This window comes from Galleria mellonella, unplaced genomic scaffold, assembly GCF_026898425.1.
Source record: "Galleria mellonella isolate WM207_F2 unplaced genomic scaffold, CSIRO_AGI_GalMel_v1 utg109, whole genome shotgun sequence".
NCBI lineage: Eukaryota > Metazoa > Arthropoda > Insecta > Lepidoptera > Pyralidae > Galleria > Galleria mellonella.
The window spans coordinates 1943652-1964457 of record NW_026441972.1 but is presented as its reverse complement, the minus strand read 5'-3'; the positions used below and the strand labels follow the sequence as shown (position 1 = coordinate 1964457).

Sequence of the window (20806 nt, the reverse complement as noted above, 5' to 3'; positions counted from 1 at the left end):
TACTCAGACACCTGACACTCGGACACTGTCTAGACACTCGACACTCGAGACACTCGGACACTAAGACACTCAGACACTCAGACACTAGACACTCAGACACTCAGACACTCAGACACTAGACACTCCGACATTAGACACTCGGACACTAGACACTTAGACATTCAGACACTCAGATACTCAGACACCTGAGACGGACTCAGTACACTGAAACACTAGACACTCCGACACTAGACACTCGGACACTAGAAACACAGACACTCAGACACTAGACAGTCCGACACCAGACACTCGGACACTAGACACTCAGACACTCAGACACTAGACACTCAGATACTCAGACACTAGACACTCCGACACTAGACACTCGGACACTAGACACTCAGACACTCAGATACTAGACAGTCCGACACTAGACACTCAGACACTAGACACTCAGATACTCAGACACTAGACACTCAGACACTCAGACACTCAGACACTCAGACACTAGACACTCCGACACCAGACACTCCGACATCAGACACTCCGACACCAGACACTCAGACACTAGGCACTCAGACACTAAACATTCAAACACTAGACACTATACACTCAGACACTCAGACGCTAGACACTTAGACACTAGACAGTCCGACACTAGACACTCAGACACTCCGGCAGACACTCAGACACTAGACACTCCGACACTAGACACTCGGACACTAGACACTCAGACACTCAGACACTAGACACTCAGACACTCAGACACTAGACACTCGGACACTAGACACTCCGACACTAGACACTCGGACACTGGACACTCAGACACTAGACACTCCGACACTAGACACTCGGACACTAGACACTCAGATACTCAGACACTAGACACTCAAACACTCAGACACTAGACACTGTGACACTAGACACTCAGACACTAAACACTCAGACACTAGACACTCCGACACTAGACACTCAGACACTAGACACTCCGACACTAGACACTCAGACACTAGACACTAGACACTCAGACACAAGACACTCGGACACTAGACACTCAGATACTCAGACACTAGACACTCAGACACTAAACACTCGGACACTAGACACTAGACACTCCGACACTAGACACTAGACACTCAGACATTCAGACACTAGACACTCCGGAACTAGACACTCGGACACTCAGACACTCAGACACTCAGACACTAGACACTCAGACACTCAGACACTAGACACTAGACACTCAGACACTAGACACTCGGACACTAGACACTCTGATACTCAGACACTAGACACTCAAATACTCAGACACTAGACACTCAGACACTCAGACACTAGACACTGTGACACTAGACACTCAGACACTCAGACACTCAGACACTCAGACACTAGACACTCAAACACTCAGACACTAGACACTGTGACACTAGACACTCAGACACTAAACACTCAGACACTAGACACTCCGACACTAGACACTCGGACACTCAGACACTAGACACTCCGACACTAGACACTAGACACTCAGACACTCAGACACTAGACACTCCGACACAAGACACTCGGACACTAGACACTCAGATACTCAGACACTAGACACTCAGACACTAAACACTCGGACACTAGACACTAGACACTCCGACACTAGACACTCGGACACTCAGACACTAGATACTCGGACACTAGACACTCAGACACTCAGACACTAGACACTCAGACACTAGACACTCGACACTAGACACTCGACACTAGACACTAGACACTCCAACACTAGACACTCGGACATTAGACACTCAGACACTAGACACTCAGATACTCAGACACTAGACTCTCAGACACTCAGACTCTAGACACTGTGACACTAGACACTCAGACACTAAACACTCAGACACTAGACACTCCGACACTAGACACTCGGACACTAGACACTCAGACACTCAGACACTAGACAGTCCGACACTCAGACACTAGACACTCAGACACTCAGTCACTAGACACTCAGATACTCAGACACTAGAAACTCGGACACTAGACACTCAGACACTCAGATACTAGACAGTCCGACACTAGACACTCAGACACTCAGACACTAGACACTCAGATACTCAGACACTAGACACTCAAACACTCAGACACTAGACACTGTGACACTAGACACTCAGACACTCCGACACTAGACTCTCGGACACTAGACACTCAGACACTAGACACTCAGACACTAGACACTCAGATACTCAGACATTAGACACTCAGACACTAGACACTGTGACACTAGACACTCAGACACTCAGACACTCAGACACTAGACACTCCGACATTAGACACTCGGACACTAGACACTCAGACACTCAGATACTCAGACACTCAGATACTAGACACTCCGACACTAGACACTCGGACACTAGACACTCAGACACTCAGACACTCAGACACTAGACAGTCCGACACCAGACACTCGGACACTAGACACTCAGACACTCAGACACTAGACACTCAGACACTCTGACACTCAGACACTAGACACTTGGACACTAGACACTCGGACACTAAGCACTCAGACACTCAGACACTAGACACTCAGACACTCAGCCACTAGATACTCCGACACTAGACACTCGGACACTAGACACTCAGACACTCAGATACTCAGACACTAGACACTGACACTAGACACTCAGACACTAGACACTCCGACACTAGACACTGTGACACTAGACACTCAGACACTCAGACACTCGGACACTAGACACTCAGACACTCAGACACTCCGACACTAGACACTCGGACACTAGACACTCAGACACTCAGACACTAGACACTCCGACACTAGACACTCGGACACTAGACACTCGGACACTAGACACTCAGACACTCAGACACTAGACACTCCGGCACTAGACACTAGACACTCCGACACTAGACACTCGGACACTGGACACTCAGACACTAGACACTCCGACACTAGACACTCGGACACTAGACACTCAGATATTCAGACACTAGACACTCAAGTCACTCAGACACTCAGACACTCCGACTACGCTCAGACACTAGACACTGTGACACTAGACACTCTACACAAGACTCTAGACACTAGACACTCGACACTAGACACTAGACACTCAGACACTCAGACACTCGACACTCGACACTAGACACTCGACACTAGACACTAGACACTAAACACTCAGACACTAGACACATGACACTTGACACTAGACACTCGACACTCAGACACTAGACACACTCAGGCACTAGACACTCAGGCACTAGACACTCAGACACTAGACACTCAGACACTCAGACACTAGACACTCAGACACTCAGACACTAGACACTCAGACACTCAGACACTCAGACACTCAGACACTAGACACTCAGACACTCAGACACTAGACACTCAGACACTCAGACACTAGACACTCAGACACTCAGACACTCAGACACTCAGACACTAGACACTTGGACACTAGACACTCGGACACTAAGCACTCAGACACTCACTCGGACACTAGACACTGGGACACTAGACACTCAGACACTAGACACTCAGACACTAGACACTCCGACACTAGACACTCGGACACTAGACACTCAGACACTCAGACACTCCGGACACTAGACACTCAGACACTAGACACTGTGACACTAGACACTCAGACACTCAGACACTCAAACACTAGACACTCCGACATTAGACACTCGGACACTAGACACTCAGAAACTCAGACACTCAGACACTAGACACTCCGACACTAGACACTCAGACACTACACACTCCGACACTAGACACTCGGACACTAGACACTCAGACACTCAGACACTAGACAGTCCGACACTCATACACTAGACACTGTGACACTAGACACTCAGACACTCAGACACTCAGACACTCAGACACTCAGACACTAGACACTCCGACACTAGACACTCGGACACTAGACATTCAGACACTCAGACACTAGACACTCCGACACTAGACACTCGGACACTGGACACTCAGACACTCAGACACTAGACACTCAGATACTCAGACACTAGACACTGTGACACTAGACACTCAGACACTCAGACACTCAGACACTAGACAAAATGGCTTTTGGGGGTTTTAAGCATATTTAATGTAGAACACTATCTGAAAACATCTGCAATATGCAGACACTAGCCTCTGACATTCGTACACTAGACAAAAAAATGGCTTTAGAGGTTTTAAGCATATTTAATGTAGAACACTATCTGAAAACATCTCTCCGTATTCCAATAGAATTCGCCTTCAATTGGAACGAATCTTGTCGAATGACCTTTTTTTGGGAGCCAGTCGCCGAGTGAGCCAGAATCCGCGCAAACCAACTACTAGAACTCCTCCCTGGAGACATCTCTTAGTGGCTTTTATTTTTGCCCCCAGTAGTTCAGATTCTATAATTCTGCCTTTAAGCATACAGTCTATCCACCTACAGAGTGTGGAAGGAATGCCATGTTTCCTTGCTGCTTGATTAATCGAGATGAATGTCGTGCGATCAAATGCTCCTTAAAAGCACTTAGTTCCATTTGATCTTTTATAACTTTGAGTCTGTATTTCTGTATTATTGCGTGTAGTCAATGACAAGGTCTGACTACCGTAAATTAGGATAGGCAAGAGACACATGTTGATGAGATTGCGCTTAAGTGACATCAGAAGATAACTCTTCGTTAGCACCTTCAGGGGCCAATAGCTCATTTAGGCATTCCAATCCTACCTTCGTTTTTCCTTTCTTTCCTGTTTTCGAAGGAAACCATTTAATCCAGATACACATCACTCATACACTCGTCGACTTAATGCGTCATTTGTACATCTAATATAACTTTACACTAGTTATTTGTCATTACTAGGTCTTATACTTGTTCATCATAAATCCAAACTCGAGACTTGCCCTACTTATTTTTTGGAGCATTTGATCGAACTCTTTGACTGTAGAGACAAAAAAGGCGATATCATCGAGAACGGGAGGAAAAAGTAGTAATAAATAAAAATACAGACAGCTAGAAAACCTATTTCGTTTGAATGACGCGTAGTGAAAACATATTACGAATTCAGATATCATAAGCAGCCTTACCGTCCTTCTCAATAGACAGTGAGTTTATTTGTTTGTTAATATACTACTACTGTTTATCAAATTGAGAAAGTTGTGAACTTGTCTTGAATTATGTCACTTTCCCCGAAATTTTATTTCCCAGGAAATAATAATTAAACCAATCAACAACAATACAAAAATCATGACAACAGAATAAATTTAAATAAACTTAATAGACGTAAAAACTCATTGATTTATTCAGGATATATCGTTTCCAATAAAACCTCTTTAGATGTGGTACTGACAATGTTGTTTCTTGCAGTGTTTTTCAACCTTTTTCATAACACGACCCCAAAAAATATACGAAAAAATATTTCGCGATCCCAGACCCTTCGCTTTTTTTCATGTATTTCATAATTATAGTCTACTAGAGGGAGACTTTGTACAAAAGTCGTTTGCTATGGCATCTCTTTCCCGTTCGTGTTTTAACCGTGAAGCAGTCGTGTTTGCATGACTGTATTTCGGTTTGAAGAGTGGAATATGGCGTAAATTTACAGAATACAAAGGAATAACACCTGAGTTCTCAGGAATGGCAACGCATGACGGGTATCATGGGCGAAACAGTATACTCTGTTATGTCCATGGTACTGCACATGTCTATAGGCGACGGTTACCACTTTCCATCAGATGGGCCGTCAGCTTGTTTGCCATACTAAGTTGCATAAAAAAATTTTGTAGAGATGTTGTAGGGACAATTTTTTTTTATATTTTTATCTGTGCATAGAGTCATCGATTTTGTTGTTAATTTGTATTAATATACAAATTGTTTTAATTATCATTATTTTTAATAAAAATATTTTTATAACTTTGTTTTTTTTTTTACTGAGGTAGTTTTCGCGACCGCCGTATAGAGACTTCGCGATCCGCACGTTGTAAAACACTATTTTAATGTATATTAACATTGTCATTCAATCACGAATAGCCATGTGGTCCCGGCATAGAATGGACCACCCCCTCCTTTCCCGTGGATATCGTAAAAAGCGACGAAAGAAATGGTCAATGGATGAACAGCAGCGCCCCTCTCAGATAGATAAAAAGACATTATTGTCAATGTATTCCGTACATAACTATGTATTTACATGCCTAAATTTACTGTTTTCTACATAGCAAAATTGCCTTGACATTTTATTATATATAAGAAAGAATGAGGAAACAAAAAAAAAATACCATTCCCTTTGAAAACATAGCTAAGACAATGTACAAAGAAATTGGCAAACACCTTCGTATATCAGCAAATTGAATGCGTTATCCAGATTTATTATTGTTAGACGGAAATAAAACAAGGTTCGTGTAAACGGCGATACGTGAAACGGGTAATAGGAGTATGAGGGCGTTAAAACAAAATTCTGAAAAGGTAAAAGAGAAAACAAATTCAACTTTTTCCTAATCGAAAATTAGGATAATTATTTGCTTTATGGTATGCATGGGGGGTATCATGTGCGGAACAGTATACTCTGTTATGTCCATGGTACTGCCCATGTCTATAGGCGGTTACCACTTTCCATCAGGTGGGCCGTCAGCTTGTTTGCCGTTCTACGTAGCGGAAAATAAAAAAAAAGTCGTGCGCGCCTTTATGAAAATCCTTCAAACAGTAAATGAAAATCAGTGGTTTGCTCACTGAGCAAACGACTCGATGGGATTATTGCCTTTTTGGGTCGCTGTGGTACACATATTTTATTCCCATATTACTTTTTACTAGCTTTTACCCGCGATATTGTCTGCGTGATCGGGATAAAGAATAGCTTATCTACTTCCATTACTACCATTCCGTATAGTATCTGTTTTCCAAATTCCAAAGCGACTGGTTAAGCCGTTAAAGCGGTATAAGGTAACAAACAAACACTCAATCGTAGGGGGGAAAGGGATTGTTAGTAATGGAGTCTAAGAATCCCATTGCTAGTAATATACCCATCCAGGTCGACTTCCTCGCGGTTCCCCCTAGAAACTATCATGATTAATTCCTGATGAATTCATCATGATGGGCTAATTGGCCTGTTTTCATCCTCATCTAACACCCTTCACTGGTGCTCCGCCAGCGTATTCTGTTAGCGCAGACGGGGTACCATACCATTTTCATCCTAATAACACTCAATTGTAAATTTATAATTTTGTTTGTAATTTTTTAAATAGATGATAATGGAATGGTGACCCCGCCTACACTAACGGTATACACTGACGGGGTACCAGTGAGAGATGATAAAGCAAGTCAATTAGCCCATCGTGACGAATTCAATGATAAATTAGTGACGATGGTTTCCAAAGGAAACCGCGTGGAGGTGGACCTGATATGGTATCTTGATAACAATAGGGACTAACCTCCCCATTACTAACAATCCTTTCCCCCAATTTGGTAGTTTTTTTTTTTTTTTTTCATACACCTTAGAACGGCAAACAATATATTCTGACGGTCCACCTGATGGAAAGTGGTAACCATCGCCTATAGACATGAGCAGTACCATGGACATAACAGAGTATACTGTTTCGCCCATGATACCCCCCATGCGTTGCCATTCCTGAGGACTCAGGTGTTAATCCTCTGTACCCTGTAAATTCACGCCATATCCCACCCTTCAAACCGAAACACAGCCATGCAAACACAACTGCTTCACGGTTGAAACACGAGTGGGACAGAGGTACCCAGGCAATCGACTTTTGTACAAAGTCTCCCTCTGGTAAGGGTTATACGGCCGTATAATATTTTCTGTACACTAGCCTGCTATGAATTGACAGTGTCATCACTTCTTCTATGTAATTCCTTGTTCTTAGGTTTGGTTCAACTACATAATTATATTCAATACCGATGAACGTTGGGGGGAAGGGATTGTTAGTAATGGGGTCTAATGAACCCATTGCTAGCAATATACTCGACTCAGGTCGACCTCCATATGGTTCCCCCTGGAAACCATCGTGAATAATTCTTGTTGAATTCGTCACAATGGGCTAACTAACCTGCTTCATCCTCACCTATCATCCTTCAGTGGTGCCCCGCCAGTGTATACCGAAAGCGCGGGCGGGGTTACCATTCCATTATCACCCATTAAAAAAAAATACCGATGAACGAATGATGGATACGATTAAATCGATTTTCATTTTATTGCTACGTTTTATAAATTGCGGCGAGACAGCGAAATATTAGGTGTTGTACGCCTACAAATGTTTGTCGATTTATCACAAGCTATATACAAAAGAGTACAGAAAACTTCCAATTCGACTGTACTCCAGCCGAATTGAAGTTTTCTATCTGCCTCATCGGTTTCCTCCCGCCATCTTTGCAACTTTTCGATTAGTTGTAAAAATAGAATCTTACTGCATAAATACGCTTTTTTATGCAACTTAACAATGGCAAACATGCTGACGGCCTACCTGATGGAAAATGGTAACCTTTGCCTATAGACATTAGCAATATTACGGGCATAACAGAGTATACTGTTTCACCAATGATATCCTTCATGCGTTGCCATTCCTGAGCACTCAGATGTTATTCCTCTGTACCCTGTAAATTCACTACCATATCCCACTCTTCAAACCGGGGGGAAAAGGGATTGTTAGTAATGGGGTCTAATAGCCACATTACTAGTAATATACCCTCTCAGGTCGACCTCCACGCGGTTCCCCCAGGAAACCATCATGTTTAATTCTTGTCGAATTCATCATGGTGGGCCAACTAACCTGCAATCATTCTCACCTATCATCTTCCACTGGTGATTATACTGGTGGTTATACCGATAGCGCAGGCGGGGTTATCATTCCATTTTCATCCAGTAAAAAAAACCTTTCAAACCGTAACACAACTGCTTCACAGTAGAAACACTAATAAGACAGAGGTCCCCAAGCGGACAACTTTTGTACAAAGTCTCCCTCTGTTTATTTACATTATTCACAAAGATAGTGAAAGCGGAGATGATTAGTAATTGATATTAAACAGTCTAAGTCTACTACTCTATCAGGATGACCTCCACACGGCCTTAATAGAACCGTCGTGAGTAAATATCTGGTTAATTTGTCACGCTGTGTAAGTGGCTATAGTAGTGACCCAACTTCTTCCTCACCTATCGTTCCTCACTGGTACACCTCACCGAGCCAAGAAGCTTAGTAAATTTGATAAGTTTTATTTCACGTTTCCTTCTAACGAGTCAAGTTGAATTTTTTTTATTGCTGTTACTACATCCTGATGCTGAAAAGGAGTAGTGACATACTGTATTCGTTATAAGTTTTTACTTAAATGCCAGTGTTAATTACAATTATTTGTTAACTTCAAATATTGCAAGCTATCTTTGCAAATTAGAATAATTGCTACTAACATACTTTCCTGGAATTTTGCATACACATTCATTTGTAATATTCAATATTTGGATATTATCAAAATGGCCGCCACAACAAGATGGCGGATGGTGTACCATATGTTTTACTAAATCTATTAATATAGGTATCAAATGAATTACTTAAAGAGTTTAGATTATAGAAGCTTGTTTTTTTTAATATTTAATCGACTTTAATGAGAAAGGGGTTCCCCAATTCAGTTGTATATTTTTATTTATTATCTCGTTCCTTTGTCAGTTCAAAACCGATGTAGAAAGTTCTTCTTATATTTAATTAAAACCGATTTACGAAATTTCTTTTAAATTATATTAAAATATATTTTTATATAATTTCAAAACTAAACTAATAGAAACCCTTTTTATATTGTGGAATACAATTTAATAATATACATACAGACATTACTCAGTAATCATACGGATTATATAGATTACCAATATATTGTCTCCAGAGAGAACTGAACGCGGTAGACTTCAAGGTGTCAGCGGATCTGAAGTTCGTGCTGCTGATATCAGACGTGCGGCCAGGCTGGAGGCACGCCCGGCTCGCCAGGTATCACGTCTACGACGTTATAAACAGGTGAGAAACAATCAAATTATTGATTATATATATATAATAATATTCCAAAATTTTGATTAATTGTTTCAATTTCCATCAGGAACAAAATTCCTGTGTCTCCGGTGGAAGACGACCGGACGGCACCCTTGCTTCAGTACGCCGAATGGTCACCGACCGGAGCAGGCTTAGTCTTCGTGCATGACAACGATATATACTACAAGCCAAAAATGCTGAAGACTCTGGTCTGCAGGATCACAAAAAGCGGTGTGTTCTAAATTGTCTTTTAAAATCTTTTGCACTTCTTTCAGGTTCGGTAAAATAATTCTGAAATTTTGTTAAGTCTAATGATTTGCATCTAGCTATAACAATGCGCGCATGAAAGAAATGTGTACCTAAATTGGTTATAATTTCGGTTATAATTCGAATATAATAAAATAATAATAATATTTATTGAAACCAGAAAGACATGTAACAAGTATTCATTTTGTTCTCAAGACTTTAGACCTTTAGACCCTTTGTCCCTTAGACCCTTTGTCGTGAAGTCATGGGTCTTCTTCTGCTTACAATTTTTTTTAACTAATTTACAAACTTTAGCTATATAATTATACTTATACTTATACTGGTAAAATAGCTAAAGTATATAATTATATATATTTTAGCTATTTTACCAGAGGGAGACTTTGTATAAAACTCAATTGCTTGGGTACCTCTGTACCATTCGTGTTTCTACCGTGAAGCAGTTGTGTCTACATGGCTGTGTTATGGTTTGAAGGGTGCGATATGGCGTAAATTTACAGGGTACAGAGGAATAACACCCGAGTCCTCAGGAATGGCAACGCATGGGGGGTATCATGGGCGAAACAGTATATTCTGTTATGTCCACGGTACTGCTCATGTCTATAGGCGACGGTTACCACTTTCCATCAGGTGGACCGTCAGCTTGTTTGCCATTCTAAGTTGTATAAAAAAAAAATATAATTATGAAACAAAAATTAGTTCAATCAATGCAAAAAGACGGAAAGTATGTCGTTCTCGATCGGAGACCTCGTGCAATCAAATGTAGTTTAAGACAATTCCTTACTAGATAGAGCGATGATTTCAAATATGTTGTAGGATATCAATAGATTTTCCCCTCTCACCGTACTGGTTACGCTTCAAACTCTTTTCTCTTACATTCTTCACGACTCTGAAACGCGCTTCCTGATGCCATTAAGAGACTACCGACTAAACCGTCTTTCAAAAAAAGCGATTACAATCACTTTTTTACTTTATCCGAGCAGCAATTGCTTTATATTATTCTCAATTTCGTGTATAATATAGTATATATCATATATGTGTAAGTATATTTATTATTCATATATATTTATTCGTTTATATATGTAATTTTAGTGTGTATGTATATCAATAATTACTAGTACCGCATTCGAGTATTCTGACACTTCCCTATGGTTGACTGGGAGAGAATGCTATTAGCATTAAGTCCGCCATGCACACATATTTGTACTAATGAATAAATAAATAAATAAATGGATGACTGTGTGCAAGTAGCTCCGGCCCATTCGTTATAGCAGTCCATAAGGAAGACATTATTATCATTTAACTGTACACTCTTAAAAAGAATGGATAGATAGATTAATTATCTATCTATCCATTCTTTTTAAGAGCTGCGCTCTTGTCAACGGAGCTTTTGCCACTCACTACGATTTTCAGCGAGTCTCTTCACCTCTTGATACGACACGACACCAACTCTTTCCTTGATCTGCCTGATGTAACTATACCTCGGTCCCCCTTTTCCCCTCCTTCCTTCTCTCTTACCTTCTACTTTGAAATAAGTTTGTCTTGTCGTATCAAGTGTCCTAACATTTTTCCTTTTGACCTCACACACAATTAATAGCTAAAATTAAGTACATACTCAATTCTAAATTTCAGGAGTACCAGGTGTAATCTTCAATGGTGTGCCAGATTTTCTGTACGAGACAGAGGTACTCCAACTAGACCGAGCACTCTGGTTTAGTCCGGATGGTCAGACCCTGATGTATGTTACATACAACGACAGCCAAGTGCAGCAACATAAGTACCCCTGGTATGGGCTTGACCAACAAGAGCCGCCGGCGTACCCCAGCATCAGAACGTTGAGGTATCCCAAGGTAAGTAGGCTCGATGAGTTGTTTCATTATTTAACCAATTTCAAGAACTCCAAAACTGATGAAGGGTGGAAAGGGATTGTTTGTAATGGAGTCTAATAGCCTAATAGGGTCAATGTATCCTATCAGGTCTATCTCCACGTTCCCGTTCCCGTTGGAAACCATCGTGATAAATTCTCGTGGAATTATTCACGATGGGCTAACTGACCTGATTTCATCCTCACCTATCATCCCTCACTGGTGCCACGCCAGCGTATACTGATAGCGCAGGTGGAGTAACCATAGCATTTTAACCCCATTTAAAAAAAAACTGATGAAGAGTCTGTAAATTGTCATTCTTGTTTATATCCCCAAATAGCTTTGCTTCCACACAACATGACCCTTTTTATATGATGCATGAGATATGGTACGCACAGGCAACTTCTCTCATGTTACAAGTGTTTATGGGTGACAGTAACCGCTTTCCATCAGGTGGACCGTCTGCTCGTTTGCCCCCCTAATAGTAAAAAATGGTAGTATTACTAGTTACAAAGATCTAGGATCTTAGTCCTCAAATATAGCCATAAATTTTGGTTACTAGGAGTGTTTATGTACCATGTAATCCCGGCATAGAATGGGGCATCCCTACCTTTCCTGTAAGTGTCTTAAGAGGCGACTAAGGGGACTTAATGGTAGAGAGATGAGCAGTAACGTCCCTCTTAAAACATCACTTAAAGCCTAACTGCTAATTCGCCTGCCAATCGTGGCAACTACTGGTAAAACTTCTCTTATAGGAAAGAATTGTGCTCAAGAGTGTTTATAATGTCTATGGTACATCTTCATTTTTATTCCTGCAGATTACCATTTACAATTAAATGGACTTGTCTACCATTCCAAATGACATAAAAATAACAAATATCTATTAGTTTTGTGGGTTGGTGGGTGTCGTATGAATCGACTGAGGAAGGGCGAGGGATGGGCAGCAGCGTCCCTCTTAAAACATCTCTAAAGCCTAACTGCGGTTGCCAACCCGCCTGCCAAACGTGACAGCTACTGGCAAAAATCCCCTTATATGGAGGGCTTATGTTCAGCAGTGGACAGTTAAAAGCTGATGTGATGATCATCTATTGATTTTGAAAGTTTAATTTTTAAAGTTTAACCTTGATGACATCATGATATTCTTCCAGATGAACACAAATAACCCAGTAGTGACAGTGTACGTGGTGAGCCTGAAAACGTTGAAGTATCTCTTCCCTCATCCAATACAGTTCACGCCGCCGGTGGATAAAAGTAAGCGAGACACACATTTGTTCTTTTACTTTACGTACCAGAGGGAGACTTTGTACAAAAGTCGATTGCTTGGGTACCTCTGTTCCATTCGTATTTCAACCGTGAAGCAGTTGTGTTTGCATGGCTGTGTTTCGGTTTGAAGGGTGGGATATGGCGTGAATTTACTGGGTACAGAGGAATAACACCTGAGTCCTCAGGAATAGCAACGCATGGGTGATATCATGGGCGAAACAGTATACTCTGTTATGTCCATGGTACTGCTCATGCCTATAGACGACGATTACCACTTTCCATCAGGTGGGCCGTCAGCTTGTTTGCCATTCTAAATTGTATAAAACACACCAAGTTACAAACACAAGATACAGTGGGCCCCACATTAGGCGAACCTGTATCGTGGACACCCGTCAAAGATTGACAATTCATAATCTGTTATAATAAAAAGTACATAGTGGGCGGGTATTAATATAAAAGAAAAAGAATATATAGAAGCAAGAATAGAGGCAAGCTGCTTGCATTTTGTTTTCCGATTTAAAGTATACGTTCTATATATCTGTCATATCTTAATGCTTAAATTTCTCTGTAATTTCACTAAATTACTGGGTACTGTGATGGAAACGTCGGCGACACGCAAATTATGCCTCTGGCGTTGCAAGCGTGCTACAGTGTCATTTGCTAAACGGAGCGTATGCTCGGTTGCCATCCTTAATGTACCTTTTGTATATATATGTAACAATGGATAGATAGATAGATACTCTTTATTGTTTCCTGCATAAGATTACAATAGTAAACTTATTATAGATACAAATAAATACTATAATATAAGTAATGTTTTAATATTCTGGAACAGCCTGGTACGTGCGATGGACGGGCTGGATATCAGAACGTCAGATAGCTGTGCTGCTGCTGAACAGGCCTCAGAACTACTCCATCGTCAGCATCTGCAACGCTGCTCAATACAATTGTCAAGATGTAAGTAACTTGTAGGTTCCGGCATATATAGACCACCCCTTCCTTTCACGTAGGTGTTGCAAGAAACGACTAAGGGAGCTTATGGTGGAGGGATGGGCAGCAACGCCCTTCTTAATACACCACCAATAGCCAAACTGCGGATGCTAACCCACCTCCTAAGCATGGCAACTACTGACAAAACCTTCTTCATGGAGGAGGCCTATGTTCAGTGGTGGATAGTTAATACCATAGCTATCAGGATCAGCGACCGAAGTAAGGCTTTGGTGATGTTTAACCCTTTTTTTTCTGTTTTACGTCAGGAAAAATGCACACACAGCTTAGGGACCGTGTGGGTACTGCCGGACTCCTACCGGCTAAATAACCTGACGATATACCTCCCATCTCATAATAGCGACGGTGCCGCGGGTTCCCGCTTTGAAGTCTACCGGGACACTGCCAGAAACCCATCGAAGGGTGACTCCCTATAGGCGCGCAGGGTATATGCTGCGCGCCCACTCTCGGTCTCCATTCCTCTCGTGATGGGCTTTGGATGTTTGGTGATGTTTAACCCTCCGCCAACCGTGTGTTTTTTTTGCACACCGTCAACCGTCACGGACGATATCGTCCCAGACGATAATTTGACCTACTTAAAGGTACCTACTACTACTTAAAAAAATCCAAAAAAATTCGGGGTATATGTTCTAGATTTCTTTTTTCTGTTTCCATAGTTTTTGATTGAATACTTTACCCGCTGGTGAAATAAAATTTTGTAAGCTCTACAAAAACTGTAATTTCTAAGATTTCACTGAAAATCGATATCTTGGATATAAATTAGTTTTAAAAAGAAATGTTTTGGTGATTTATTCTTCATATAAGTGCCTTTCAAAACCTTGCCTGTGAGGTACGCGCGTGTGTAAATTTTTTTAACAGAGGGGTTTGAGGCCCCGTCCTTTTTTTCTTACAAAGATATGCAACAGGTCCAAACTTGGCGCGGACGTTATTGTCCTATACGGTTGGCGGAGGCTTAAAAAGGGATTCTACTGCCCATCCCTCTACCATAAATTTCCTTAGTCGCCTCTTACGACGTCCTCAAGTAAGAGAGAGGTTCCGACCATTCTATACCGGAACCACACGCGATACTGACGTACTACATCGTACGTAAATAACTTAAAAATATTCCATCAGATCTTCCGCGATGAGACAGACGGCACTCGATGGTCGGGTCTCGGCGGTGAACCAACTGCGGAAGAATGCGGGTGGTGTGGTGGAGTCGCGTTGGCTGGAGGCAGAGCTGGTCTCTTCACCACAGCACCGGTGACCGACAGCGGCGGCATCTGGCGACACGCTGTCAGACTGTCTCAAGACACGAAGACAGCGTTAACACAGGGAAACTTTGAGATCACTCAGCTCGTAGGATGGGACGATAGAAGAAGATTATTGTAAGTAACTATTCATATTATTTGCAGCGCTAGTTGAATTAAGTTTAATAAATTAAGTTCGCTTTTCACATTTCAATTCTCGATCGGACAATTTAGGTAACTGTATTAATCTAACTCGAGTATGGGTACGTTTTTTTTTACAACACAGGGTGCAAACGAGAATGCATCTCACCTGATGGTAAGTGACTACCGCCGCCCATGATCACCCACAACACTAAGGGCATTGCAGGTGTGCTGGCGGCCTTTTAAAAAGGAATATGCTCTTTTCTTAAAGGTTATGATGTCGTATCGGTTCGGAAATACTGTTGGTGGATGTTGATTCCAAAGAATGGTTGTGCGTTGAATAAAGTGTCTTGAAAAACGCACGGTGGAAGACCGCCACTCGTTCAAATGATTAGGATGAAACTAATTGTTGGGATGTTGCTAATTGTCTGGTATTATGTAACAAAGACTCACAAAGAAATGCTCTTCAAGCTAAGAATACTTGTATTATGAGAAATTAAATAACGAATGTCTATAGGCATTATAGCAAACAGCCAATATAATCCAAAATACCTGCTTAGAAAGTCTTAACTCCTAAATGGATCTAACCGAGAACTAAACTCTCTCTAACTTTGAACGCAAATGCATATATGCAAAAGATCATGCCTTATGCATGCTTAAACTGCATGCCTGGCGGGGAGGGGGGGAGAAGAGCACGATCCTTAAATAAGGTGCGATTCCGAAAGTAGCAGAAGAGAGAAGTTCCTCATATAAATACGCCTCTACCAATCACTGAAACCAAAATACCCCAAATTATCATTTATCTGATTATAAGTTTTTTTTATTTATAAACATTTAACTATTGTAAGTTTGTGGTTTTTCTTCAGGTACCTCATAGGAACAACGCCAGACAAAGCCGGAGAGCGACACCTATACCGAATATCTATACCAGCAGACGACATGACCTGGCCACCACCAGCGCACTGCCTCACCTGTCCAGGAGCTGAATTACTCCCACCTGATTCCACAGTAGAGCCAACGAGTGAAGACCCAGTATGTACTCGTATTCATGATTAGGCAGAAATAAAAAAAATCAGGAGTCATTGACATCTCTGTGGAAATAGCTTAAATATACAATAACTTTTTTTTTATAGTACAGCAAACAAACCATGTGACCTGTCTGATTCCCGCCGCTAATAGATGTTTAATGCTTCCTCGTGAGCCTATTCGTGAGAATGAGGCAAAAGAAGTTATTATCTTTACGTTACCCTATAAATACACAGTCATATACTTTCAAACCAAAACACAGCCATGCTAGACAATAAATGGAAGATCATCCCTATTAAATAAAAACATGAATCTTATATGAATAGTTTAATGAACGCGAAGAAAAATGTCTGTAAGTCAATCCATTTTGATATTATTTGATATCAGCTTATTACCTAGAAATAAGACAAATCAATTTATACAGGATATGGGCAATTCCACATCAGCACTACCAGCCTGGCCTACGTCGACCGTCCTGCCGCATGTGGCGACAGAGAACGACACATTGCCCACCACCTGCCTCTACAACCGAGTTATGTTCAGCAAGAACTTCTCTTATTATGTCCAGGTATGTACTCGTATAGTGTTTATTCATGATTTCATATCGATAGAATGAAAAGAAAGAAAACTGCTATCGAAAATTCATAGCTTATGGCTCAGGACCAGTTTGTCATCAGATGAACCGTATGCCTGATTGCCATCGTTCTATAGAAATGCAGAAGATTAGAAATTATATTTTTTATTCGCATCTATTACCGGCTTTGAAAAGGGAGCGAACGTGATCCAAGAAATGCCACGAACGAAGTGTCTATAAAGAGCCGCATTAAATTCAAAGTTATTAATTTTGACTCAACAGGACTAACGCCAGAAGGAACTATCCAATACTGTTAGATTGGAATCCTCGACAGCTCACTCAGTACCCCAGGAACCTTTTTTTCAGGCCATCAAAATTCGACCGTCAAAAGTTTAAAAAAACTATAGTCAAAGTTTCCATCTTGAAATAGTGTACTGGAATTTATCAGATCTCTTCGTCATTTCCTCCAGGAGTGCCTGGGTCCTGGCCCCCCAGCGACCTTCCTGTGCTCATCAACGGGGGTCCGCCGCGCCGTGCTGTGGGACGGGGCACCTCTCCGCCACAAATTTGCAGCCCTCGCACAACCGCAGTCCAAAGTTTTCAGAGTCGAGGTGAGAGAGAAAAGAAAAAATCATATATGCAGAGTAGAGGCCATCTCTAAATAGTATACAATAAAATTAACGTCTATCTGTTTCTACACTTGCTTCAAGAGTGCAAGCTCTTTCAGATTTTCATACGCATTTCACTGTCATTTTTTATAATATTTTTACAGAAGATTTGTACAGAAATAAAAATCCAGCTATTTAATAGATGAAGAAATGAGAAATTTAAATTATTTGCACTCACAAATTAATCCATGTTCATCCTGTTTTTGTTTGCCTATTTGTTTTCTTGTAATTTTAGGTACAGACCAATCGCGAAGCTCGGGTACGACTCCTACTGCCTCCAGGATTCAGGGAGACGGATGATCTGCCTCTACCACTAGTATTACACGTGTGAGTATAGAGTTATTCCATTGTTATACAAAAAACCTGAGAGATCAAAGAGAAATACGTCTCTAAAAATAGAATTTGGTTACCATACAATACCATTTGTAATCAATGTTCCCGAAAGCAAAGCCAAACTGAGAGTTTCATGACTTATAAAGAAAAATTTTATTGATTAATGATGGACTTGTTATTGATCAGTTCAGCGCAGCCGGGTGGGCAACTGGTGACAGAGAAATGGTGGCCGGACTGGGGCTGGTACCTTGCAGCCGCCAGGAACTTCATTGTCGCCGAAATTGATGCCAGGGGATCTGGTGGTCAAGTTAGTGTCTACAAGTGTAATTTTTTTTTTTTTTATTACTATGTCAACGTCAAAGGATTCGGAACACTGTTACTCGTTGTCACAGTTATCACACTATTATAAGTAAGAGATATCATATGCTGCGATAATGTTGAGCTGTCATTCATGAGGATTAAAATGTCATGCAGAGATGACATACTCTCTAATTTCACTACGATATCCCTCAATTTAAGTCAAAATATAATAAAAATCTTTTAAAAAATAATTTATTTACAGGGTGAAGATCTGAGAACTGAGATATACAATAAACTGCTTTCGGTGGACGTTGAGGATCAAATAGCTGTTCTATCGTAAGTATCGTAAAGAATAATAAAAAAGAAAGTTTTGCGTATTTTCGCTTTAAATCACTGCAGATTGATAAACAGCACAATTTGAATTAATAAATTAATCTATGTTATATATAATTTATATATAATTAAAGCGCTGGTAATTAATGTTCCTTTCCACTCAGAGTTTGCTGGTAGAGAACTCTCAAAGAGTTAAGCTCGCCTATTGTACATCTACATTTAATATAAGTTATAACAATATAATTTTTGTGTACAATAAAATATAGATAAATAAATTTAATACATTTCTTCAAATGAAACGGGTATTCGTTATTGTTATACGGTCCTAAAACTTATTAATAATTATTGCATATATAATTTATAGGTACACGTAGTTATAGCGTAGACATGGAACTAATTACTACTTTGAATCCATTGTCATGTAATGTCTTTATTTTTCATTAGCGCAATTATTTCTGTTATGAAAAATCACAGTTTTTTTTTTCACTTGTTATGAAATATGAATTATATTTTTGTGTTTTTGTCTATCTGTTCGCTCGCTCTTTATTACGACCCCATCAGTCGTTGGGAATGCTCAATTAATATTTCATTATACTCTTAACCGACTCACAAAAATTAATACACGAAAATTTAAACGCAGCGACACATTGTGATTTTTCACTGACATAAATAACAGTTGTGAATGTAATCGAATGATATTTCACAAGCTACTTTGAAATATTGTAAATCTATAGCGTTGTTGTGGTATGGTACAGGTATCTGCGCGACAACTTAAAGATGGTGGATGGGGCTCGCGTGGGCGTGTGGGGCAGCGGGTACGGGGGCGGCGCCGCCGCCGCGCTCGCAGCCGGCGACGCGCGCAACGTCACTCGCTGCCTCGCCGCCGTCGCGCCGCTCACAGACCTCGCGCATTATAGTCAGTTGTCGTTTATTTTCCTAGTTTGTCCTATAAAATACTTATGATATATTAGGATATCAACAAAAAGTTCATTTAAATACGCTAGAATTTCGTTGGTCACGGAGAGTTACAATTGAAGTTCTAGCAGTTATAACTACCTACTAACTGTTATAACCGTTATAACGGTCTTATTTGCGAATGATTAAACTGTAAAAAAGTGTTGTAGTGAAATTTTTTTGCAAAAAGAGCGTATTAACGTTTCTTAAGGGTAGGCAACGTATTTGTGACGCCCCTGTGGTACAATAAAGGAGTTTGTAGCGTTTCTAATTGTGTATTATTACTATAATGTTCATGTATATAAAACATTTGTTAATTGTATAGTTAATTTGAATATGTTTATTTTCCTTAGACTCGTACTGGACGGAGCGGTACAGCGGCGGCGGCGGCGGCGGCGGCGGCGGCGGCGGCGGCGGCGCGGTGTGGCGGCGCGCGGGCAACCTGCCGCCGCGGCGCCTGCTGCTGGCGCACGGCACGGCGGACCTGGCCGCGCCCGCGCACCACGCGCTCGCGCTCGCGCGTGCACTCATCCGCGCCGGCGCACTCTACACGCACCTGGTACGTACCGCCCGGTACCAGCAAATACATTTTCCCCATAAGGAAAGTTTTAGCAATAGTTTTTTTTAATGGATGATAAAGGAATAATAATCCCACCTGCGCTGACAGTATACACTGGTAGGGCACCGGTGAGGGATGACAGGTGAGAATGAAAGCAAGCAAGCTCACAGTGATGAATTCATAAAAAAACAATCATGATGGTTTCCAGGGGGAACCGTGTGAAAGTCGACCTAATAAAGTATATTGTTAATTATATTCTAGTCCCATTACTAACAATCCCTTTCCCCCCCT

At 41.1% G+C, this 20806-nt stretch overlaps 1 protein-coding gene across 2 annotated transcripts in view; it reads left to right on the top strand.

The window, feature by feature from the left end:
* LOC113523095 (inactive dipeptidyl peptidase 10) overlaps positions 1-20806 on the top strand; it is a 329346-nt gene that overhangs the window by 302253 nt on the left and 6287 nt on the right. For both annotated transcript variants that reach the window (XM_052892171.1, XM_052892160.1), the window contains 14 exons: positions 9859-9986; positions 10066-10229; positions 11895-12112; positions 13276-13378; positions 14226-14347; positions 15512-15765; positions 16635-16800; positions 17219-17362; positions 17839-17979; positions 18272-18363; positions 18556-18676; positions 18932-19005; positions 19758-19918; positions 20310-20515. In XM_052892171.1, coding sequence (XP_052748131.1) covers positions 9859-9986; positions 10066-10229; positions 11895-12112; positions 13276-13378; positions 14226-14347; positions 15512-15765; positions 16635-16800; positions 17219-17362; positions 17839-17979; positions 18272-18363; positions 18556-18676; positions 18932-19005; positions 19758-19918; positions 20310-20515 — 2094 coding nt within the window. The remainder of the gene's footprint in view (positions 1-9858; positions 9987-10065; positions 10230-11894; positions 12113-13275; positions 13379-14225; positions 14348-15511; positions 15766-16634; positions 16801-17218; positions 17363-17838; positions 17980-18271; positions 18364-18555; positions 18677-18931; positions 19006-19757; positions 19919-20309; positions 20516-20806) is intronic.